Here is a 25,714-nt window from a genome sequence, read left to right on the forward strand (position 1 = left end):
TTGGGAGGTAGACAGGCAACGCAGGGCTGGAGAAGCAGCTCTGCCGTCCTCTCCAGCTTCTCCAGTCATTGTGATTTTCCAGCCATAGAAGGGAGGTGGGGTGGTGCAGAAAGAGTCTGGGGTGTGTGTCTTTAGGGGATGACCCAGAAGAAGGAAGGGAGAATGGATTCTGGGAAGCAATTAGCAATCTCGGTCACAGACATAATGCATAAAGGATGGTTCTTACCAAAACATAACCTTCCTTACAGATACGTGTGCATATACATACAGAAGCACCTGCAAGCACATATACCTTCTCATTGTTTTTCTCATTTCATGATGGACCTTTAAAAACTTTCAAGACCTGAAGCAGTCCGTAACCAGTATTAGACTCTCAATGGCCACCTTCCAGATAGCATCCAATTCCCCTTTTCTCCCTACTGCAGCCATAGTGAGTTCCCCAGTGCAGGTGGAAATAGCAGAGACACCAGGACTCAGACCTCCCCTAAGGCCATCCCACCTTGACTCTCCTCACTCCCTGTATCCTCTCCTAGTATCTGGACTGCCAAGGACCAAAAGTGGTGCAACAATCTGCAGAAGCATAAGGACACCCGGGCTGTGTACACCTGGGCCCATTACCCCCCTTCCTGGAAACCTTAGAATTCCTGAGTGACGCTTATATGGTTGTCCTGGTCTAATTGAAGAAAGCAGAAGAAAATTAAGACTGGAGAAAGGGTATTTGTCAATAAAATGCAGTCTTAAAAGTTGAAGAATCTTATTTCTTCTAAAGACTACCATAATGCTGCTTTGTGCTAAATGCCTCTTAAATGGCCTGGTTAAGTGCTCATCATTAATCATGCATTTGCTATGCCTTTACTATCAGAACGGGAACCCTGGAACTTGGGGATAAATTACTTGCCATAGATAACATCAGGCTGGACAACTGTTCCATGGAAGATGCAGTCCAGATCCTTCAGCAGTGTGAAGACTTGGTGAAGCTGAAAATCCGCAAAGATGAAGATAATTCAGGTATTGATAACCTCCTTAGTTAAGACTGATTTCTCTAACTGCCCATCTGTCACCAAAGATATTAGATCTTGGTGTTTTACATACAACAGCTGGCTAGTGACATTGCAGCAGTGTTTTTTGTAGTTAAGAGGGTCTTTAAATTGGGCGTTGAGAGTGTAGTATGAATTTTAAATAATGGTGCTTTTAAATGGTATAATTAAGATATTTTCATTATATAAACATTATAGCTACATTAAAATAACTTTAAAGATGAAAACTTAATCATCACCTGATACCACCCTAATACAATAGAACTGGTCATTTTCTAGTTGATATTATGTTACATAATTATAACCACAGTGCGTGTTCTCTTTTTTCCTGAGCTTTATAAACATGTTACCATTTTACAAACCCTTAATAGCTATCATTTGAATTTACTGCCCGTAATGTATTTACCATTCTTTTCTTCTTACTTAGATTGCTCCCTGTTGTCTTATTACTATAGGTGGCACAATAACCGATATTTTTTATGCGTGGATATCTTTATTCAACGTTTTTTCTTTTGAATTATTTCCTTAGGAAATATTCCTAAAAGTAGGGTGACTGAGTCAAAATAAAAAGGGAATTTTTATGATTTCGGATGAGTCTTGTACCATGTTGCTTTCTAAAAGGGCTGTATCCATTGTTAGTGCTTCCAGTAATGTGCAAATACAGGAGAGCGGTGCCTCTCAAACTTGAGAAGGCCTCAGAATCACCGGAAGAGCTCAGTTAAAACACAGTTCCTGAGCGCTCACCCTAGGTGGGGCCTGAGACTGTCATTTCTAACAAACTTCATCGTGATGCTGCTGTGGGCCAAGACCCAGCAATCGGAGTCGCCCCGCAGCAGACGCCCTTTTATCTGATTTTGATAAGAACCCAAGCTAACTGAAAAAAGTTCATGAATTGAAAGAGTCAGCTAATGTGGGGATTTATAGAAAGTGACATATATCTATAACATAAACATTTAACTTAAAAATGTGCCGATCTTATGGGTGAAGCCAATACTTTCTGCTGATTGTAGTTACAAGCCTTTTGACTTGTTTGCCTAAGTCATACCCATAATATACAGTTTATGACTTCCAGGTTTGGTTTTTGTGTGTTGTTTTGCTTTAATGCAGTGAGAATTTAAAGAATTTAAAGCAATCTGAATGCTTACTCCATCTAGATTTTTATTTCCCCAATGTTTTCAAGTTTTTCCTCTATGTAATTAACTGTTGATTTCTTGCCTAATAATCCCCCTTATTGAATCTTTCCAAAGCATTTGATTTTTTCATAGATCCAATATACTCATATTTCATAGGTTATGTAAGATTCATTAAATTACGTCGTTACAATAACAAGTACAACTGGCATAAACAGGATTGAGAATAATCATAATTGACTCTAAACTTTTAAGCTTTTGACTCAATTGGTAGCAGGAACAGAGGTACATGGGTTACTGCAGAGGGAAACCTATTATTCTGGAACATTCAGTGGCATTGGTCAGTATATTTTACAAAGAGGATGGAGAGTCACAATTAATCCAGTAAATTGGTTAAAGGGAGATTGATTAAGAGAGTTTCTACTGAATATAGTTTCATCCCAACCAATAATGAGCAGTTGTCAATGTCCTGGAATCTCCTGGAATCTAATCCTCTAGATCCAGAGTTCGTGGTCATGTCAAGCCTTGTGTTTGATTCCTATTCAAAGTCAAAACAAGTTGGTAGTTACATCCATCAGTACAGCTGGTAAAGATGATTATATCCAAGTATACTTTATAATGAACGTTTAAAAATATGCATAGATTTCTACTAGTTATTTCCCAAGCAACTGATTTTCCACACCAACACTTGGCATTTCTCTCCTAAAAAGCATGCATTTTCTTTGGGGGATTTATTTTAAAAGAAGGATAAAGCCTCTAGCGTCAGACTGGGTTCTGTCCTAGTAAAGAGGCAAAGCCCCGTGGAGAAACCCATTTTGCGTGATTTGCCAAGCTAAGCAGATCTCAGCTATCTTCCTTGCAGAGTGAAGAAGCCAAGCCAGAGATGAATATGTATGGTGCTTGTGGTTGGCGATGTTCCCAGTTCCAAAGCCAGGCTGTGCAGACACACTGGGGGGAGTTTCAGAAACAACAACTGAGCTCTTGGAGAGCCAGATCTTACTTTCAGTTGCTTCTTTCCTTTGGTTCATTTTTCCCCTTTAGACCCTTCCCCCTACAATCCTTATGCCTAATACTATGGTAATGATCATGCTTGTTAGGGTTTTTTTTTCTAATTTTAAGAGGTCTAATTTTTAAAATCCTAAATCCTTCCATTGAAAACCATGCATCTACCCAAAATAAGACTGTAAATATAGGTGCAAGAGACATATTTACCCAAACCAGATTTTCTCAAGTTGTCATATTAAAATATACACCCACTTAGACACATTTTTATAACAGACCATTATTTGAAAATTATCATCTGATCATCGATTTGGAAGAATTTGAGTGTTTCTGTATCCTCTTTCCCCATGAGAATATAAGTATAATTTGAGTAACTGAATCCTTTTTTATTCAGAGCGAAGCAAGGGGAGGGACTATTCAAAATGTAAAACCTGGATATAGACTAGTTCAAGGCCAACTATGTAGACATAAAGAGAACACACTTTTTTTTTTTTTTTTTTTTTTTGCGGTACGCGGGCCTCTCACTGCTGTGGCCTCATCCCGCTGCGGAGCACAGGCTCCGGACGCGCAGGCCCAGCGGCATGGCTCACGGGCCCAGCTGCTCCGCGGCATGTGGGATCTCCCCGGACCGGGGCACGAACCCGTGTCCCCTGCATCGGCAGGCGGACTCTCAACCACTGCGCCACCAGGGAAGCCCAGAGCACACACTTTTAAATCCAGCTCTACCACATTTGAGCTGTGTCAGTTTGGGCAAGTTACTTAACCTGCCTGAGATTCAGTACCATTTTCAGTAATGTGCACAAAATAATACCCACCTCGGGGAGCTGTTGTAGCTTGTTCAGAGAGAGATTTCCTGGCACAATCAGTATTCAATAACTGGGGACTATTTTTATTATTATTGCATCCTGAAACCCCTTTCCCCACATTAGTTCTGATCCTTGGTCAAGATATAAATGAGTGGGAAATAAGCATTATTCATGACAACAGTCACTGATTTTGGAAGTTTGATACCTTGCTTAATCTGAAATTAAGCTGGTGATTTCAATTGTTGCCATCCTTTGTCTCTGTATTTTAGAATGGTAATACTCAGTATATATGCTTCACTCCCTAAAATATTGCTGATACTAATATTGGACTTTCTGTACCAGTAGACTTCAGGAGTCTTCCAGTTCTTTCCTTAAGTGTCTGCTCCTCTCCATCCTTGGTGCTCTGATCAGTTACAGAAAGTTTATAACCATACTTGATATAACTTGGTTTCCTAAGCTAGTAATACTGCAGTTGAGTTTAACAGATGTTGCTTCAAAATGTAAGCCTGTCTTCCAGCTACAATAATTTTATTGCTCTGCCTTGTACTTTAAGGAGATGGTAGAACTATTCTCAAACGTTGTTAAAGTCTTTGTTTTTCATTCAGTCATGCCATCAGCATTTATTTAGTGTCTGGAAGGTACTAGGGACTGCCAGTTCTTAGATTAAAAAGGACACACAATCTGTGCCCTTAAATCAGTCACCATGTTCTAGGAGAAACGGAAGAAAATAAGCAACAGTATTATGAATGTTCTAGGTGTGTGCACAGAACGTTAAGAGGACGTGAAGGCACCCATTTGAGAATGGGGAGCTCAAGGAAATGCTTCTAACAACCTTGGTCTTGAAAGTATTTGGGAGGCGTTGTTAAAATTAACCAGAGGAAAAGTATGAGCGAAAGGAAGTCAGAGAGAGCGGCACATCCTAGTAGCAGGTATAGCTGAAGCAAAAAGTTTGTGTAAGGACTCAGTAGTGGGTGAATAGATGGATACACTGAAGCCGGATCATTATGGTCCTTCTAACTATGTTAAAAAATTTGAACTTTACGCCAGAAGCCAATGAGGAGCCATTAAAAGACAAAAAGCAGGGGAATGAGGCCAGGGTATTTGGTCTGTGACCACTGGTTGCGGTCACTTACTGAAGTAATGAAGAGGCATTCAAGAGAGTCTGCATTAACTCTGTTTCTAGCGCTGGCTGGGGGAAGCAGTAAAATAAAATGACTAAGAACACTAGGCTGACTTCACAACTGACAAGCTGGGAAACTTCGGAAAATTAACTTCTCTGGGCACCAGTGCCCTCATCCGCAATGTCCATTGAATGCGTCCTGAACGCGGCAGTTTTAAGGATCAAAGGAGGCAATATATTGATATTTAAGCACTCAGCGATAATGAATGGCACCAAGTAAGGCCCAGTGAATGCAGACTATCAACAGCCATTATTAGGATGCTTTTTAAATTAATTTTAGGGCTTCCCTGGTGGCGCAGTGGTTGAGAGTCCGCCTGCCGATGCAGGGGACACGGGTTCGTGCCCCGGTCCGGGAAGATCCCACATGCCGCGGAGCGGCTGGGCCCGTGAGCCATGGCCGCTGAGCCTGCGCGTCCGGAGCCTGTGCTCCGCGACAGGAGAGGCCACAGCAGTGAGAGGCCCGCGTACCGCAAAAAAATAAAATAAAATAAATAAAATTAAATAAAATTAATTTTAGCTTTATTTTACTATGGCCAAATCTTTTGGAACACCTGGGATTGTAGGGAAACCCCCAACCCCCATAGTCAGTGGCCATTCTCTCTAGAGGAGCTTTTACATCTGTCATCTTTCGTTACCACGGGAACATAAATCGAGTACAGCCAGTGGGTGCTTGTCTGGGTCCAAGCCTCTAGAACCATGGCTGTTACCTAATCCCCAGGCCCTCAGAGATGCAAGTAAGATCTATTGCTTGAAATAAGATCTTGACTGCATCTAGATCCAACGTAGCTGAAGAGGGGAGGGTTTGGAGATCTGAGAAAGAACCCTGAAGCAAAGGAGAGAATTTGGGGGAATTGTGGGAAGAAATACATGGAAGCTTCCAAATCTGTCCCAAATAATTTCTAAGGGTCCGCTTTGTATCACTGCCTTTGTGCCAGTCACATATACAGATGCTAATGGCCTCTGTCTTGATTTAGAGCACCTCACTTCTAATACGTAGCATGTTTGTAGAGACTAAAAATTCAGTATTTTCCCTTCACCGGCTCTGATCTGCGTTGGGAAACATTTCCAGGCGGCAACTTGTCCCATCTGAAGCAAATTACCTTTTCACAATTTCAAATAGAGTCTTATGCAAATATAGCCTTATTAGTACCAGTTAAATCATCTGCCCTTCAAAGATTTGGGCTTTCATCTTTTTTTTTTTTTTTTTTCACTTCATCAGTGTTAAGCCGGCTAAGTAATTTGCAGCAGCTTTTTTCCCCTCAAATCTAGGTTGAAGTAGCAGAAATGCCCCATCGAAGCAACCAAGAATGATCCTGGCTGTGCGAAGAACAGTGATAGGGGTTGTTTTCGCAAGAGGCTGGCTGCAAGAAGAAGCTCTGATAGATTTTTTTTTTAAAGTACTCTTCCCTTTTTTCTGCTCTATCTCAAAGTAGTAATGATTTCCAAACTCAAGTCAGCATCACAGTCACCCAGAGGGCTTGTTAAAACACTGGTGACTGGGCTCTTCCTCCAGAGTTTCAGATTCCTACGGGTCTGGGATAGAGCTGAGAATTGGTATTTCTAACAAGTTCTCAGATACTGCTAAAATTTCTCATCCCAGAACTACACTTGAAGAAACACTTGTCACAAGGCAACCTAATTTGGAGACTTATAAATGATCACTTACATAAGGAAATTCAAATTCTACTCTTAAACACTCAGCAACTCCTTGGAACATGACTTTGGTAAGGCCAGTAAGGTTGGCCTTACTGGCACAACAGTAAGGCAGTTGTAGAGAGTATTGTTCTGAATGGTTCATTTCTCAGGTCTGTCCACCTCCAAGAAATGTAGCCATACTCTGTGAAATGAATTCCATCACTTTTAGTTGAAGTGAACTTTGATTGACCTGTACATTTATGCATTCCAAAGGCCCTCTCCCAAATCCAAGCCTCCCAAATCCAGCTGCCATTATGGATTCAAGCCAGATAGCGTTCATTTTGTTAAATAAGTGGCACTCAAGAAGCCTGAAAACGGGCTTCCCTGGTGGCGCAGTGGTTGAGAGTCTGCCTGCCGATGCGGGGGACACGGGTTCGTGCCCCGGTCCAGGAAGATCCCACATGCCGCAGAGCGGCTGGGCCCATGAGCCATGGCTGCTGAGCCTGCGCGTCTGGAGCCTGTGCTCTGCAACGGGAGAGGCCACAACGGTGAGAGGCCCACGTACCAGAAAAAAAAAAAAAAAAAAAAAAGCTTGAAAATAACATTGCAGATGAGTAATGCTGCAATTTTGCATCTCTTCCGTGATCCCATTAATTTCCTTAACTAGAGCTGAGCAGAACAAACAAATTGTCTGGCCCCTTTCACCTCTTTTGCTAATAGTGGTAAACCTTCTGTTGTGAGATAGAAGCTGTTTATAATATCATTAAGATCTATTTAGGCTCACTTTGCAACTTCCTGGTGACCCTGCATTCTTCCTTCTCAGAAAGTTTCTGTTCTGGTTCAACACTCCAGTTGCTCCTTTCTAAGCTGGACCAGCCTCAAGGAGAGAGCGTCTTGGAGCGCTTCCACCTCCAAAATGGTCTGAGCATAAATGGCAGTTACCACCTTCCTCCCAAGCTGCAGGGCCTTACAGCTGCCAGTTGGGCCGATGCCCGAGAAGGCAGATGGATTTGGAAGTGCAGCCTGCAGCTAACTCAGGCAGTCCAGGCTTTATTCTCACTCTTTGAATGAGGCTGATTGGGTCTGCATCACCTTGGAGAAGAAATCTAGACCTTGGAGTAGCCGGAAGGGTGACTCACAAAGCTAGGAACCAGTGACTGCCTGCTAACAGGCATTTGTCCTTTCGCTCATTTGTTTAGGCATTTACTGGAGTCTCCTTGGTGCCAGGCATAGTTCTAGGCTCTGGGCATGTGAATATAAAAAATCGTAATTTTCAAGGTGATTCTGTTCTAATTAAGGAGACACATAGAGCGAAAAGCATATAAACTAGACCATGCATTCCAGATGGGGGCAAAAATTGGTTCTCAGGTATAAAGGAAAAGAATCTGAAAAAAATAGATACATATGTATGTATAACTGAATCACTTGGCTGTACACCTGAAACTAACACAACATTGTAAATCAACTCCACTTCAATTTAAAAAAATAAAATTTGGTTCTCAGGGAGCAAAGAATCTTAGATATTACATTACAATAGTTTGTGACCCTCCAAAGCTCAACCCTACCTGACTGACTCTTATTCCCTCGTATTTAATTTCTCTCATTAGGGAGAATCTAAATTTAATTTTTCTCCTTGATGGGAGGAGAGGAGACAATAATTTTTTTTTAAAAGAAGTTGAGAAACACTAGAGAAATACACAGGAGCTGTAGGATCTCATAGGAAAGGTCTCTAGTCTCAGCTGAGGAGCCAGGAAGGCTTCCAGAGATATAACACATCTGAGCCAAGTTTTAAAGGAAGAGTAGAAATTCTCCGGCAGAGGAAAGACGTCTGCTTCCAGGGAGTAACATGTGCAAGGTTAAAGATGTGAACAAAGCGTTTTTAAATGGACCACAGGTCGTTCAGTGGGGAGAGAATTAGATTGGATTGGGATGGGAAAGGATAGTGAAAGACAGAGCCTCCAGCCCTGTTCATGCCAAGGGGTTGCGCTTTATTCTTCAGAAATCTGGGACCTAACGGAAAGCTTCAAGGAAGAGAGTAACATGCTCAGATTTATGCTTTCAGGGTATTCTGGGAAGAAAAGAGACGGAATTCAGTGTTGGCAGGACTGGTGAAAATAGATGTGGGAGAGAGGGACAAAGTCTGGATCTGAAGTAGGAAAACAATTTAGGAAGAGACCATTGCTGTGAACAACTGGGCAGAGCTGACATGGGGCCTCCTCAAGAGCACATGGCAGTAGGATGCTCTGGGAACCCTGCCTGGTGGGCAGATGGGTCATGGGGTCTGGACGAGACAGTGTACGGGAAGCCATCATCAGCTAAGAGAGTATGGAAGCAAAACTAATTAAATGTCTCTTTACTCAAGGCATCCACGTAGGGTTTTCTAAGGGAATTAATATTTTTTCTTTTTAAAAAATTACTATGAAAATATATTTAAAAATAGAGAAAGATGGTGTAATGAACCAGCCCACATCACCTAGCATCAACAGTTAGCAACTTAGAATCAGTCTTGCTTCAGATCTACTCCCACCCTAATTTCCGTACCCCACCCACACACTGAATTATTCTGAAGAAATTCCAGACATCATATCATTGCATCTTGCAAATATTATTAGTGTATCCCTAAACAATACTCTTATAAAAAACTTCTAAAATACATAAATATCATCACAATTTTAAATATTAGCAATAATTCTTTTTTTTAATTTATTTACTTATTTATTTATTTGTTTATTTATTTTTGGCTGCATTGTGTCTTTGTTGCCGCACGTGGGCTTTCTCTAGTTGCGGCGAGTCGGGGCTACTCCTCACTGCGGTGCGCAGCCTTCTCGTTGCGGTGGCTTCTCTTGTTGCAGAGCACGGGCTCTAGGTGCGTGGGCTTCAGTAGTTGTGGCTCTCGGGCTCTAGAGCGCAGGCTCAGTAGTTGTGGCGCACAGGCTCAGTTGCTCTGCGGCATGTGGGATTTTCCTGGACCAGGGCTCAAATCCGTGTCCCCTGCGTTGGCAGGCACATTCTTAACTATGCCACCAGGGAAGCCCCAAAATATTAGCAATAATTCTGAATCTCCTCAAATATGTACTCAATGTTCCCATCTCCCTGGTTTTCATATACATGGATAGATAGACAGGTTTTTAAAAAACAGTTGGTTTGAATTAGGATCCAAAAAGAAGTATTCATTGCTTTTGGTTGTAATGTCTCATAAATTTACCCATTCTCGTTTTTGTTTCCAAGTTCTTTATTTGTTGAAGGAATCAGAAATCAACGACATTTTTGTCATAATCTAAATATAGCATCACTTCTTCATTAATATACAGCCATTTTCTTGATTTGCATCTCACCACTATTTAAACTCATTGAGTCCCTAACGATTGCCTGTTGTTATTGGGACACCTCAGCTGCCTAATTTTAAATGTTCCTACATAAAGTGGCCTGAAACCATCCTAAACCAGTTTACTCCATTCTGGCGTTATTTTGTCATCTTAGGTGCAAGTTGCAAAACTGTCCAGAAATAACACAGGGCACTCAACTCTGGGTTACCTGAAGAATGAGCTAGCTGGAACCAATTTCTCCCCCTTCCTCTGGTGAATGGGGCTGCACCCCAGCTCACCTTCCTATGGGCCAATGGGTGTTTTCATCTAGACTAAAGTTTCCACTGAAGCTTCCCACAGGTTCCTGGGTTCTGGGCAGCTGGGTTCCATGTACTTGGTAACTGCCATTTCCCACAACTCCCATAAAGAGCTGATGGCCACATCCAGAACGCTTGGTGCCCATTGACAAGGCAGTGCTCACACTTAGGGCAATAAAAGGGCAGGGTCTTCCCACTGGCACACACACCCACGCTGAATGGCCAGTAGAGTGCCCAGCGGTAACTAACACTTAACTATATCAAGGTTTACTAATCAAATGACTCACCTAGAATTTTATGCAGGATATAGTTGGTGGCACAGACTGCAAAATACATGTAATCTGTCCAGTAATACCCTATTCATTTATGTCAAAGCCAGTTCTGACAGGTGATGATCTATCACAGTGTAGAAAAAGTTAGACTTTTGACTGTCCCTCCATTTTTGGTTACTCTGCATCCTGGCGCTTCTCTCAGCAGCTGCTTGGCAGCCCATCACCAGCCTGTTGACCACAACTAAAGTAGAACCCTGGAAGAAGTGTGTAAACCATGAAACAGAGCCGTTCAAGCCTTGATGTGGAGGATTCTCAGCTGCCAGTATAAATTTGAGTCTAATGTTGAAGATGTTTATACCCTAGGATGTTGATTTAAGCATTCCAGTGTGTGGTAGATGGTCTTTATTCTCTATGTATGGAGCTTCTTCTTCCTCCACTGAGGGAGTGGAGGCAATGGGTACGTCCCAGAGCTCCCAACCTGTGGCCAGAAGTGAAGTAAGTGCTGGCAGGAAAGGACACATCGCTTCCTACATTTCTTTATAGACGTTTCATTTTATATTCATTATAATTCTTCACCGCACACACAGATAATTGAATTGTTAATTCAGGCTTTTCTATTTCTCCTTAGTTTAGGGTCTCATATCATAAATGAACAGCTGCTCATTACAGAAATGTGACTGTATTAATGCTTCTCCACGATACAGCCTGACTATAAAAACTGACTGTTTTGTTCAAGTATCTACTGGACCATTTCATTGTATCCTTAGGTACAGCAATGAACAACTCCTTAACCACTCACAGCTCCCAGGCCCAAGGAATAAAGCAAGAAATGCTCAAGAACTTTCAGCATGTCATAAGCAAATAAAACCCTTTGAATTCTGAGACTCCACGTTTGCAACTTTGATGCAGTCAAAATACCCAACCATGCGAAAGGTGTCCCATGACATCTTTCAAGCCAATGCTTTAGGCAGACCACACTCACAAATGTTTTCCTTCATAGGAACATTAAATGGTGAAACTTAGCTCACAAGAGTGTGGCAACCTGGCATGTGCTACTGAAATGTAACTTACATGGCTCCTAGTCTCAAGAACAGCGGAGAGATAATCATTCAAACGTCTGTTTTACTGTCTGTGTATTTGTGAATAAGATTCACAGATTTTGTGAATAAGATTCACATTTTAAGACACAGAGGACCAATAGGTAAGGGATTCCAGATTTCCAAGCCCCACTTAACCATGCATATATTAAAGTTTGCTCCAACCGTGAGTTAAATCAACTTTTCTATATTGAGAGTTAGCTTGCCTGTAAAGCCTGAAAATAGAAATTGCGGAGCCCAGTCTCTGTTTACTATGTGACTCTCTCCACCCATATCGCCTCCTCAGCGGTGTGTTCAGTCCACGGATATTTGTGGCACACTCACAAAATGCTGGGCAAGCACTGTGCTAGGCAGGGACATTGTCTAAAGGGCCCGCAGTGCCGGCTGGGAAGCTCGCTCACAGATTTAAAACATAAGTCATCGGGCAGAGAACCCCTTCCCTGACACTGATAACAACTACATCCCTGTATTGGAATGGTATATCCTACTAAGGAAATGCTACTTCCCAAAATAATTATTTTTTGAGACACAGTGCTTTGATGATGATGTTTTGAATTTCTTGTTTTATGTGTGAAAATATGTGTCTTTTTACTCTGCTTCTTCCGAAGAAACCAATTACGACTCGTTGGCATTTATTGCAGATGAGCAAGAAAGTTCCGGAGCAATTATTTACACCGTGGAGCTGAAGCGCTACGGGGGGCCCCTTGGCATCACGATTTCAGGAACTGAAGAGCCTTTTGATCCTATAATCATTTCAAGCCTCACCAAAGGAGGGTTAGCTGAAAGGTAACATTCGAAGCAACTTCTACAATCACCTGTCTGAAATGGGTTTCCTTCCTCACAGCCACATAAAAACATGCTCCCCTCTCCTGCTTGGTTATCTGTTGACTTTTTCAACTCTGCACAAAGGATTGATTTTAGAGCTTGAAAACTCTCAGGCAGAGCTCTGACTTGATTTTGAGGGGCATGTTATAGGCAGTTAAAAGTGTCCTGGGCTTCGCACTGATATTAGTCTCCAGAAATGTGTAAACCGACCACAATTGACTAGAGGTAAATTTATATTGTGTCCATTTTGAGAAGAGGAGACTAAAAGTTCAAGGAGGTTAAAAGGCTTGTCCAATTCAATTCAGCAAACATTTCCTGAGCCTCTGTTACCTGACAGGTACCGGGGCTTAGCGGCTGAGAGGGTGACAGAAGCTTTGTCTTCAAAGATTTCAGGAAACAGTGCAGTGACTTAATAACATCTTGAAATTTGGAATGCCCATTTGTTCCTTCGGCAATTTGTCTCCATTGGCATGCACCCCACCCCCATTTTACTGTATTTCTTTCCAAGACACGTTGTAGGACATATTCCAAACCCCATAACCTGATCTGTCCTCCAGTAACCTAGCTCAGGAGTGCACACACACTGTTCATGCTGACACTTGAAGACACTGGTTTGCAAAACAGAGATATAGCATCACAGAATTTTGGAGCTGCAAGGTACCTTAGAAATCAGCTCATCCAACATCCTCATCTGTCAGGTGAGGGCACCGAGGCAGCTCAAAAAAGGCTGCCCTGTTGGAATTTCATATTCTGATATTAACAGAGACACCTATGATACGGTATTCTTCAGGTGTCCTCCTGTCCTAGGTTTCTCTGTTAAGACAATGAGGAAAAGGTTAATATTGATCTGATTCAGCAACCTCCTGGTCAAGTGTTCTATGGCTTACAGCATGGCTCTTTCATAAACTGGAGACTGTTGTGTTTTTTTTGGCCGTGCTGTGGGATCTTAGTTCCCCGACCAGGGATTGAACCCAGGCCACGTCAGTGAAAGCACCGAGTCCTAACCACTGGACCTCCAGGGCACTCCCTGGAGACTCTTTATGGAAGAATGAATTGATCTCTCTCTTTTTTTTTTTTTTAAAGGAAAAAAAAATTCCTTGAGAGTAGATGCATCGGTAGACTTGTTAGGCAGCCCCTCATAATCTGTGTGACCCGGTTTCACCTCCATGGCCCCACTTGCTGCTGCCCAGCACCGCTGCCCACCGACCCCAAAGCAACCTGAGGTCGGACCACTCAGTCACAAGCAGGCTGTGAGCTGGGCTTCCTTCACTCGGGATATTTCAAGTGAGCCAGCACCCCAGAGGCTAGCATATGGGATTCCCACTCTACATCCTTCAACCCAGGTGGAGAGATCTGAGTGTTTAAACCTTTCCTGAGTTTGACTGCTGTGAGTCTGCTCCTCCCGCATCCTGTGCTTTCAAACAAAGATAGATATGGTGCACATCGGAATCGTAAATTCCAGTCTGCTGGTTCAGAATCGGGTGAGAATGGGACGAGAAGGGAAAAGATCAAAGGTTTATCTATTGCTCAATAAATTAATTTTCCTTTTCCACATTTCAAGCAGGATGTTAAGTCCTTTTACATGTGTTTTCCTACTTAGCCCTCAGAGCTTCCCTGTGAGATGACTATCCCCATTCTAGTGATGAGGAAACTGACACCTAGAGAGATGAAAATAAGGTACCCAGGTCACACAGCTGGTAGGTGACAGAGTTGGATTCAAATTGATTCCTGGGACTTCCCTGGCGGTCCAGTAGTTAGGACTCCACGCTTCCACTGCAGGGGACACAGGCTCGATCCCTGGTCAGGGAACTGAGCTCCTGCAAGTCGCGCAGTGCGGCAAAAAAAAAAAAGACAAAACTGATTCCTGAGTTCAGCCTTTTTCAATTCTTGGAATCACCACTGGGGGGTGGCGGGGGGCCTGCCACACCAGGGTCTTGTGTCTAAACCTTGCTTCTGGTAAGCTGGGATGCTGACTGATTGTGTTCAACACTTCTAAGTCTGTAGAAAGGACTGCTCCTTGCTAAACATCACTACAGGGATTGTCCCACTTTGCTCGTTTCCTTGGGATTTTTAAGAGGGTTATCAAATGACTCAGCCTTCCTGGAATTTAAACAGCCCACAAGTCCATTTTAAATACTAATTAAAACATTTTTTCTGATTTTATTTGAAACTAAAAAGTAATTCACAATAGACGCAGTTATCTTGTAACATTGCTCAGGAGAAGGCAAGGAGTGACTTTTAGGGACCCTTGCCAACTCTTTTTTTTTTTTTTTTTTTTGTGGTACGCGGGCCTCTCACTGCTATGGCCTCTCCCGTTGCGGAGCACAGGCTCAGTGGCCATGGCTCATGGGCCCAGCCACTCTGCGGCATGTGGGATCCTCCTGGACCAGGGCACGAACCCGCATTGGCAGGCAGACTCTCAACCACTGCGCCACCAGGGAAGCCCTCAAGTCTTTATTATTATGAATAAATAAAGTATATCAGGGAATTTCTATTCAGTAGCATTCAGGGATTATTTCTACCTTTCCTATTATTATTTGGTGTTTCAGAACTGGCGCGATCCACATAGGAGACCGAATCCTAGCCATCAATAGCAGCAGCTTGAAAGGGAAGCCTCTGAGTGAAGCCATCCATTTGTTACAGATGGCAGGAGAGACTGTCACCTTGAAAATTAAGAAGCAGACAGATGGTGAGTGGGTTGAAAGCCACAATTAAGGATTTGCAGTGCATTTCCTTCCCTTAAAGAATGTGCAAATGTCTACGTGTTTGTTTCTCGGGAAATAAACAGCCAGGGAGTGTTGGCATATCTTTGTATTTAAATTTTCTGTAGTACTTAAGCTCCTTTTCTGTCTTTAAAGCCCAGTCAGCATCAAGTCCCAAGAAGTTCCCCATTGCCAGCCACCTGAGTGACCTGGGAGACGTGGAGGACCCGTCTCCAGCACAGAAGCCAGGCAAACTCACCGATACGTACCCCTCCACTGTGCCCAGCGTGGACAGTGCCGTGGACTCGTGGGATGGCTCAGGAATAGAAGGCAGCTACGGGAATCAAGGTATGTCCTAGCCGTGGGGTACAGGAAATTTGTCATTGGTGAAACTCAGGTTTCTCAAAGATCCACCTTCTGCTCCGTGAAAAGAGTATCTTTATTTGACTTGTGTCTGCATCAGTGTAACCATAGTGAACACAGTGAATATGGTGGCCTTTCATCTCCTCCTCCTTAATGCTAATAAGTTGTGAACATCTATCCAACACTAGCAGGCCCCCATTAGACCTACTGCCGTCCAAGTGTTGGATCCAGAAGTTGTCCTTCGAGCACAGTTTAATATGAGGCAAACCACACAGTAAATTGGGTCACTGAAGACCGGCCGCATTGTCTTACTTTTTTAGTAAGCTTTCCACAAAGATGGAATGAGGAGGACAGAGGATGTGCAAAGAGATGAGCCCAAAGATTTGTGACCCCATTTATTCCTGCCTCTTCCCAACTTTTCATGGAAACGTGTAGGGGTTTCCCCCAATGTGCATCATTAGAGAGTTGTAATCATAGTATATTAAAGTATATTGTAGTTCTTTCTTCACAAACATCATCTTCATGGGACGAAGTATAACCTATATGAAAAGGTAAACCTCACTAACACAATATAAACACACAAAAAATATTAGATTGGAGACAGAGTATAAGCTAAATGCTTCTTTTAAAAATATGTTTCCTTCTTAATGATACTTAGCACCGTTAAGATGAAGTGTGTCAAAAATTCTCTCTATTTCTCCAGATAGTGCTTGTGAAGTTGACTTTTTTTTTATAAATTTATTTAATTTTATTTATTTATTTTTGGCTGTGTTGGGTCTTCATTGCTGCATGCAGGCTTTCTGTAGTTGCAGCGAGCAGGGGCTACTCTTCATTGCGGTGCACGGGCTTCTCATTGCAATGGCTTCTCTTGTTGCGGAGCACGGGCTCTAGGCGTGTGGGCTTCAGTAGTTGTGGCTCGCGGGCTCTAGAGCGCAGGCTCAGTAGTTGTGGCGCACAGGCTTAGTTGCTCGGCGGCATGTGGGATCTTCCCGGACCAGCACTCGAACCCATGTCCCCTGCATTGGCAGGTGGATTCTTACCCACTGCGCCACCAGGGAGGCCCATGAAGTTGACTTTTTAAAGGAAGGCCTAGAACCGTACCTATTTTCCCCTGTGATGTATCATGTTGTGAGATGTAGATTATCTTTCTGCCTTTCTGGTCTGCACAGTCTCTCAGCACACTCTCTCTACCATATCTCAAGAAGACTTTTACCTTTAAATCTATAATAGTTGCTCCATTCCCAGTAGGATGTTGTACCTCCATCGTGCGCATCTTCCTCCTTGGGCTAGGAATTCATGTCTCTGCAGCCATGTTCCTTATTGTTCTCTGCTTCTAGTCCAAAATGTCAAGCTTGCCCCATTCCTTCATTAAGTAAATATGTAATGACTGGCACAATAAAAGCCAATATATGATGGGTATACAATGTTGGACAAAAGAGGTATGGTCCTTATTCTTGTGGAGGAGGTTACCCAGCTGAAGGGCCAGACAATTAACAAGTACCAACAGAGTGAATTTTTACTTAGTTAATGAAAAGGGAAAAAGGATGGAGTAATCAAACCCGGTGGAGAAAGAAGGACTGTGTTTCAAGAAGTCTCGCAGTGGGATGACACTCAGTTCTATTGATGCACACCTTTTCTAGTCTGCTTCTGGGCCAGCTTCGTCCACTCGCCATTCTCTTGACTCTTATACTGTTCATGCCTCTCCGCCTTATCAAGAGCTTATGCTTTTGGCCCCCTTGTCTTATTTATTCCTCCTTCAGACTCTCAGAAAACCCTATGATTGCTTTCCTTAGAGTTTGCAAAGGTCAGTCAGTACAAGAGGAGACTGACAAATTGATGGTACCTGGACTGTCATACTCGTGGACGGTGAGGCTCTTGTGACGTCTGTAATTCTTGACTCTTAAGTCGGGCAGTCTGATCCTGTCATGTGTATTCTTTAGATAGTTCTCTCTTTTGCGTTTATTTTTTCAACTTTATTGAGGTGTAACTGACAAAATTATATGTAGTTAAAGTATACAATGTAATAAGATTTGGTATACATATATATTGTGAAATGATTACCACCGAGTTGATTACCACATCTCTCACCTCGCATAGTTATCATTTATGTGTGTGTGTGTTTGGTGAGAAGGCTTAAGGTCTCCTTTCTTAGCATCATGTATACAATACAGTACTAGTAACTATCATCACCAGGCTGTGCATTACATCCCCAGAACTTATTCATCTTATAAATGAAAGTTTGCACCCTTAGACCCACATCTCTCACCTCCTGCTCCCCAGCCCCTGGCAAACACATTTTCTGTGCCTTCTCTCCTTTGGTTAAATATTAACTTGGTGTATGTCTTATGCCAGTTACTTTAAAATTACTGCTTACGTTTAAATGAGATGACTTTCTCCTAAATTGGAAGGGCGCAAAATTTACCCCCGGTTCACGGTACCTGTGATGAGTGCGTTCTTCCTCAGCCAGCAGAGGGCAGCAGCTGCAGGCTGCCACCAATGTAGAATTCCTCTCTGCCAGCCTGGCTCATCATGCAGTCTGTGGCACGTGTGGAGGTATCTCTCAGCCCGCCTCCCTGGCTTTTCCCTGGTGCCAACCCGGCTCTAGGGCGCTTCCTGCCACCAGTCAACGCAATCCATTCTAGCGTTCCAAACAAAGCATTTTTGTTTTGCCTCATGCCACAACCCCTGCTTTGGAGGACTGGGCCTTCTCCAGTATCTCTGGTCAGAGGTGTCTCCTCTTGGCTCCTTAGCACCACACCCCGTTTGTCTTTCACGGGATTTGGTAACTTTCCCTGTGTATTATGGTTCAATATTCTAGTTTCGCTGGAGATGGACTCTACATTCTGTTCTTTGTTCTGAGGTGATTTCTAAGAGAAGGTAGATCTGTCTTTGCTCTGCCATTTTGAAACCACAGAGTCTCTAAATGCATTGAATATTTCTTGGCAACAACGATTACAAATAGTTACACAAATGTATGATTTGATCTTCTCGTTTTTAGCAAAATTGGGGCTTTAGGAAATAAATTTGGCAGGAAATTATCTGGCTCGCTCTCCTGTGCTAAAATTGGCTTTCAAAAATAAAAGTAACGGCAGGAGCTACAATCCCAAAATTGTAGAGTTGAAGATTGATTTTCAAAACCATTCTCTGATTTTAAACTTTATGAATAAGAACCAGCATCACTTTTCTAAAGTAATAGTGAATGTGAATTAAGAGCTACACATGGAAGATATTTATCTGCACCATATTGTGGTACTAAAAACAATATTGAGCATCCGAATTTTACAAATATCTGAGGTGTAGTTACCCTAAAAGTAAAAATTATTATACCAAGTGTCCATCAACTTTCAGAGGTACCTACATTTGTGAAGACCTATTTTTTCATCATGCAACTGAATAAAAGTTAAACATTACTCTCAGTGAAAGGAATCTAGGCTGAATTTTATACCTTGTGTTAGTTTTCTTGGGCTACTGTAACAAAATACCACAGACTAGTGGCTTCAACAACAGAAATGCATTTTCTCACTGTTTGGGAGGCTAGAAGTCCTTGATCAGGTGTTGGCAGATTTCGTTTCTTCTGAAGCCCCTCTCTCCTTGGTCTGCAGATGGCCACCTTCTCACTGTGTCCTCACATGGCCTTTCTTCTGTGTACCTGCATCCCTGGTGTTTTGTGTGTATCCACATTTCCTCTTCTTATAAGGACACCCATCTGATGGGACCATAGCCCCACCCTTATGACCTCATTTAACTTTAATTACCTCTTTAAAAGCCCTATTTCCAAATAGAGTCACATTGGGGGTTAGGGCATCAACTTACGAGTTGGGGGGTGACACAAGTCAATCCATAACATCCCTCACATGATTATACAAAATATAAGACCAGATACTGAAACTGAGATGTGAAAGAAAGAAAGAAGGGAGGGAGGGAGGGAGGGAGGGAGAAAGGGAAAGGAGGGAGAAAAAAAGAAAAAGGAAAAGGTTTCCAGTTCTAAATAAGAAGAGTAACGACTTAGGAAATACATTTTTTAATTACTTCCATCTTTCAATGTTTTAATCAATTTAGAATTTTAAATCTAGTTTACTGTATCATACCTGTTAATTTTATGTGCTTATTTACATCATCACTCAGTAAATACAAAGTCTAATTATATTTCTGGCACCTGGGCTGCCTCATTTATTTTATTCTTTCCATGGCTTTTAAGTTTGACTCCTATGTAAAGGGATATTCCGCAGGGCCTGGTAACATCTTCTCAACTGTGGCAACCAACTTGCCTTTACCCAAACCTCATTTCCCTCAGATATTCCCTATTTTAAGTTGCGCTGTCATCATCCACCTGCATCAGTTAGGGATTGGATTCACCTACGTATAAAAGAAAATACAGAGGATGGTGTTTAAACAAAATAGAGGCTTATTTTTCTCCCGCTGTAGGGAAGAGCCTGAGGGGGCAGGTAGCCCCACTGTGTTATCAGGACCCAGGCATCCTCCTACTTTCTACTAGCTTCACATCTCATGTCTCTCCATTCATTGCCATTGCCTTTGTTACAAATCCTTCATCAGGTCTGAAATATTTACTTCCTCATTCATCTTACTTTGAGCATCTTACCATTCCATGTTACTATCAATGACCTTTAGAAAACCTAAATCAAACAATGCCACTCCCTTAAAAAAAAAAAACTCTTTTGATGGTTCTCTCTTGCTGTTGGATGAAGCCAAAGGTCCTTAGTTTAAAACACAGAGTTCTTTGTAATCCAGTCCCCAACTTTTTTCTTTTTTCTTTTTTTTTTTTTTTTTGCGGTACGCGGGCCTCTCGCTGTTGTGGCCTCGCCCGTTGCGGAACACAGGCTCCGGACGCGCAGGCTCAGCGGCCGTGGCTCACGGGCCCAGCCGCTCCGCGGCATGTGGGATCTTACCGGACCGGGGCACGAACCTGTGTCCCCTGCATCGGCAGGTGGACTGTCAACCACTGCGCTACCAGGGAAGCCCCAGTCCCCAACTGCCTTATCGATCTCATCTCCCGACACTTCCCCGCAGTACCTTTTACTCCTCATCCTGAGCTTCTCGCTCTTCTCTAAGCAAGCTTTGGCCTTTGGTACCTTGATAGCGCTAGGTGTTTTGATGTTAATCAGTCCCTGCCTTTATCATTTCTAAATCTGTTGGGAAATAGAAATTGGAGTCAGCAATGGATTAAAATATCAACATCTTAATTTTTTTTTTTGACAGAGTCGGGGGGTTGTCAGAAAATCTGGATTGAATGTACACCCAGAATCAGGATTGTTATTTCCCTACCCCAGCCCAGGTCTGATGTTGGGACTTAAGTAAGGGGAAAGTCAGATCTACAAAGAAAACTCTAACCCCAGCATATCCGTTGGATTTGACTTAGCTGAATAGAACTAAAAACCCTAATATTGCAGTGACTTAACTCAAAAAGGAGCAGGCATTTCAGAACTAGTATATAATCCAACAGTGTCGTCAAGGACCCACGCTCTTAAGTGTTTCTTCTCTATTAGGCTTAGCACTTGCCTTCCATCCTTGGGTTTATCACATTGTCCAAGATAGTTATTGGGGCTCCAGCCATTTCATCTACATTCCGGGCAGCAGGAAAGAGAGTTGTAAGGAGACTTTCCGGAAGTTTTGTTTACATGTCATTGGCCAGAACTTTCTACATAATTAAATTAACACAACTTCAAGGGAGGCTAGGAAATATAGTCTTATCCTGAGCAATAATATGTCCACCCTCAAGATTGGTATTCTAGTAAAAAGTTGAAGATAAGAATGGATGTTATGATAGGCAATTAGTAGTCTGCCACAGTCAGCTAACCGTGCAGTCTTGGCCTCCTGCCTCCTTCAAGTTCAGTGAGCCCCAGGAGTGGGACCCAGGTTTGCTTGCCTAATGGTGCAGCAGCAGTGGGAGAGAATGGGTCTGGAGAGAGCCAAGAAGGGCCCAAGGGTACATTCCCAGTGCTCTTTTCCAGAACTGGACCATTGGGTAAATCGCTGCTCTTCCTCTGGGGAGGATTAAGTACAGATGATAAGAGGGACCAGAAAATCCCTGGCCTACTGCGCCCTCCATGAGAGTGAAGCAGGAACCCACTGACGGAACATGAGGCCAGGGAGCGGCGCTTATCACGAGTGCACCTTTCCAGCCCCTCTTGCTAGGCCTGCACTGCTTCCGCGGTACTTCCACTAGTAAATGCCAGCTTATCCTCTAAGTCCCAGCTTGTATGTTGCTTTTCCGTTGACACCTTTCATGACCTGTATTCTGACCCCCAGACAGATCTCTATTCTTTTCTCTCAGTGTGTTCAGACTGAAAGGATAACACTTCTCACATGCTATTAGAATTCTCATTTCCTATCTGTGCCTGTTTCTCCTCCTCTTTCTCCAAAACCTATACTAAACTGTGCAGTTTGGGAAGACAGGAACCTAGTTTTATTATCCTTACATTTCAGCTCCTCCAGCAGTACCTGACAAGTCTTAGAGGTGCTGGAACATCTCCTGAATTAGCAATGCTGATTTCCTACTTTCCCTGTTTTATAATAAGGAGACTGAGATCTTGACAAGTTGAGTGACTTAGTAAATAATAAAAGTAATGAACATTAAATGAGGCTTTCATTAAAACCTCATTGTGTTCCAGGCATGTTCATGAGTATTTGTGTGTATTATTCTCCTTAATTCTCATATCAACATTGTGAAGCACGTGTCATTATCCCTATTTTACATTGGAGGTGAATTGGCCAAGACCGCAGAGCAAGGAAGTGGCAAACCTGGGACTTGAACCTAGGTCTTCTCTTACTTCAGTCCCTGTGCTAGGATAGCATGGACCAGACCCAGGTCTTCTAAGTTCATGCCTAATGCAAAAATATTTGAATTGTATCCCCTTTTCGTGCCCTGCTTTGTTGTAATGCAATAATCATTTAATAATGCTTATTAAGACAAGGCATCCTTGGTATAGATAGACACGACTTTCGGCAGGGAGGGGACATTTTCCTAGTACTGATGCTTCATACCTGCTCAAGGCCATCCTTACACTCTTGCCCAAGTCACCAGGAACTACTTACAACAGTTGGAAGGAAAATCGGAAAGTTAATCTGCTCAGTTTAAAACATGTTGGAATTTCCCCTGGGAACTGAACGGTCCTCTGGGTTAATGCCTGTCAGAAAAGGATGCTCCCCCGGAGGACACAACCATTTAGCATTTGGCTTTTAGCAAGTTTAAAGCTGGGTCAGGGAAGTGAGGCGCGGGCTTCCCCTAACTCTTTTTAAGAGACTTCATGTAAATACGTGGGGGTTAGTTTCTTTGGTTCAGAAGGAGAAGATGCATAGCCTGTCAGACGGAGCCAGGAGAAATGCAGCGTTGCCCAGTCACCCCCCCCACCCCCCGTCAAGAGGAGACTCGTGTGTTCCCTTAATTCAACACTTCTGACAGAAGTGTTGCACACTTCTGCACATTCATCACACGAGACTTCTCCCCAAATGTCTAGCCACACTCTGCAGTTACCCAAGAAAGAAAATGAGATTTTGAACTGTAAATAGTTCCTCCGTGCCGAGGACTTCTCATCCTTGGTTTCCTAAAACAGGAGATACGTACAGTATTTCCATCGTGCGGCTGTGTGCTTTCCCCTGCATGCCGGAGATTAAATCCTTTTGATCAGAGAACGTTACCCTTGGCCATCCTGCTCTCTCTGGGCTCTAACTGATAGTGAGGATGGCGTTATAGGACCAAACGAGTAGAGGGCAAGTGAATGGGGAAGACAGACAAAAGGTTGGCATGGAGACAGTCATCTTCTGTGGTTGAGTCATTGAATTGTATGTGAAATTGGAGCCCTAGGCCTGTTTGCTAGATTATGTGTTTTAAGCCTAGTAAGAAATGTATGTAATATTGCAACCCGGCACACACACGTAAACACACACACACACGCACACACACACACACACGTAACGGGTCACAGCCTGAAGGAGTAGAGGAAGCCGTGTGTGGCGGTTACGGCACGAACCATAAAGTCAGACCTACCAGTCAGCCGCTGCTCTCCCAGCTGAAGGCACCTCATGAAGAATTTTGAAAAACTGAGACCCCGCAACACACTTAAAGCTGTCATCCTATCATTTTTCTCCTCAAATTATAATACTTGCAAAAACTGTCATTTCCAGTTTGCGGTAAATATGCTTAAATATATTTTTGTCAAAATACGGAGCCACAGGTTTAGCTCAAATGTGTAGAAAATTGTCCATTATATAACCTCATCGTCAAAGCCATTCCTCACTGTCACCCATCAAGCCAATCAGACTTAATTCCCTGTCGGAAAGGAAGTCAGTCTTTGTTTTGCAGCTCAGATAAACCTCATAATGTGCCCACCTCCTCACCCTGACAGCTGTCCTTCTGAATTCCGATTCTGAGATGCAGGGAGATAGATGGATGAGAGGGGGTAAAAGCCTTGGCTGAATCTGTGCCTGATTGAAATAAGGCTCCACTCCAAGACCTGCCCTCAGGAATGAGGCTTTCCCGAATTATCCCTTGATTTGATGCCTAGGAGTTTTTATATCCCGGGGCCAAGCTCATTCAAAGGTTTGATATGGATGAGAAGTGGGTCTTTCATTTGTAAAGGGGCAGGAAAACAATTGTGAATGGGGAAGTAAGAAGGGAGACTTGACAGATCTCAGATCCTCCCAGAACTTTCTCAGCGAGGCCGGTTTGGGGAAGACCTGACTGTGGAATTTGAGGATCTGAAAACTGATTCTCCTAAAGTTAGGACTGGAACCCCCAGGAAAGTGTGCAAGTACCCCTAGGTCCTTGAATGCAAATGATAACAGTGTCTACCTTCAAAGATAATTATGAAGAATAAATAAGGTGATACAAATAAAGCACTTGGGCTTCGCTGGTGGCGCAATGGTTGAGAGTCCGCCTGCCGATGCAGGCGACACGGGTTCGTGCCCCGGTCCAGGAAGATCTCACATGCCGCGGAGCGGCTGGGCCCGTGAGCCATGGCCGCTTAGCCTGCGCGTCCGGAGCCTGTGCTCCACAACGGGAGAGGCCACAGCAGTGAGAGGCCCGCGTACCACAAAAATAAATAAATAAAGCACTTAATGAAGTTCTGGTTGCATAGTAAATGCCCACCTTGTGTTTGCCGTTATTGCTGGTGCTGTAGTTATTTGACCCCCCCTACTCGCTAACAATGTCATTTCTTGGTGGATGAAATAATCCTCGGGCTCATCCCTAACATTGGTGGGCGCCGGCCGGTTTAGCCACGGTTAGTCCACACCCCTGCAACCAGCGCCCCTTGGCCACTCCTTGGGCCGGGAATCCACATCTGGTGGCAAATGCCACTCTCAGAAGGACAGACTTCCACCTGGAAGTGGACGCAGGGTGTCTGGGCAGGAAAGTCAGGGTCCTCACCTTCTGGAGCTTGCGCTAGAAAGGGTTAGATACAGGTCTGGGCATACTCCACCACCACCGCCCCCAGGCCCCAGCAGATTTCTCCCCCGGACAGAGGAGGGCAGGAGCCACAGAAAGCACAGGTCCAGCACTGTGGCTCCTCCTGCTTGGGTCTAAGGGTCTTACCTCAGGGTTGTTGTTAGACTCATTTGGGATAATAGGCGTGAATGTGTCTTTAATGTAAGACTTAAGTATTGTCTTGATGGCCTCCATGATCCCAAATTCTGTGAAAGTCAGCTCCCTTGAACAAACTAACGGAAGCTACAGAAAAAGACAAGTTACTAAAATAGAATATAATGCCTTGTTTTTGTTTCAGGCACTGGCTTTCAGGCCTCAGGCTACAACTTCAACACCTATGACTGGAGGAGTCCCAAACAGAGAGGCAGTCTGTCCCCAGTCACTAAGCCTCGAAGCCAGACTTACCCAGACGTGGGGCTGAGTAACGAAGACTGGGACCGGTCCACAGTCAGTGGGTAAGGTTTTCACCAACTGCTGCCCTGTCCCAACTGCTTCCGGGTCATTTGGGCCGGATGTGAACTTCTCTACTTCCAGTGGCACCCACTGCTAGCATTGGAAGCATTGTGTGAAGCCACTGTCGCCATCCATGCTGGCCCCATGC

General features: G+C 43.5%; 1 protein-coding gene across 3 annotated transcripts in view; it reads left to right on the plus strand.

Annotated features, from left to right (window-relative positions):
* The window catches only part of GRIP1 (glutamate receptor interacting protein 1), a 438,413-nt gene that overhangs the window by 372,553 nt on the left and 40,146 nt on the right, over nt 1-25,714 (plus strand). For all 3 annotated transcript variants that reach the window (XM_065888290.1, XM_065888291.1, XM_065888292.1), the window contains 5 exons: nt 863-1,008; nt 12,423-12,567; nt 15,156-15,295; nt 15,465-15,656; nt 25,412-25,568. In XM_065888290.1, the coding sequence (XP_065744362.1) occupies nt 863-1,008; nt 12,423-12,567; nt 15,156-15,295; nt 15,465-15,656; nt 25,412-25,568 (780 nt within the window). The remainder of the gene's footprint in view (nt 1-862; nt 1,009-12,422; nt 12,568-15,155; nt 15,296-15,464; nt 15,657-25,411; nt 25,569-25,714) is intronic.

Source organism: Phocoena phocoena, chromosome 11 (assembly GCF_963924675.1).
Source record: "Phocoena phocoena chromosome 11, mPhoPho1.1, whole genome shotgun sequence".
In the NCBI taxonomy this organism is placed as follows: domain Eukaryota; kingdom Metazoa; phylum Chordata; class Mammalia; order Artiodactyla; family Phocoenidae; genus Phocoena; species Phocoena phocoena.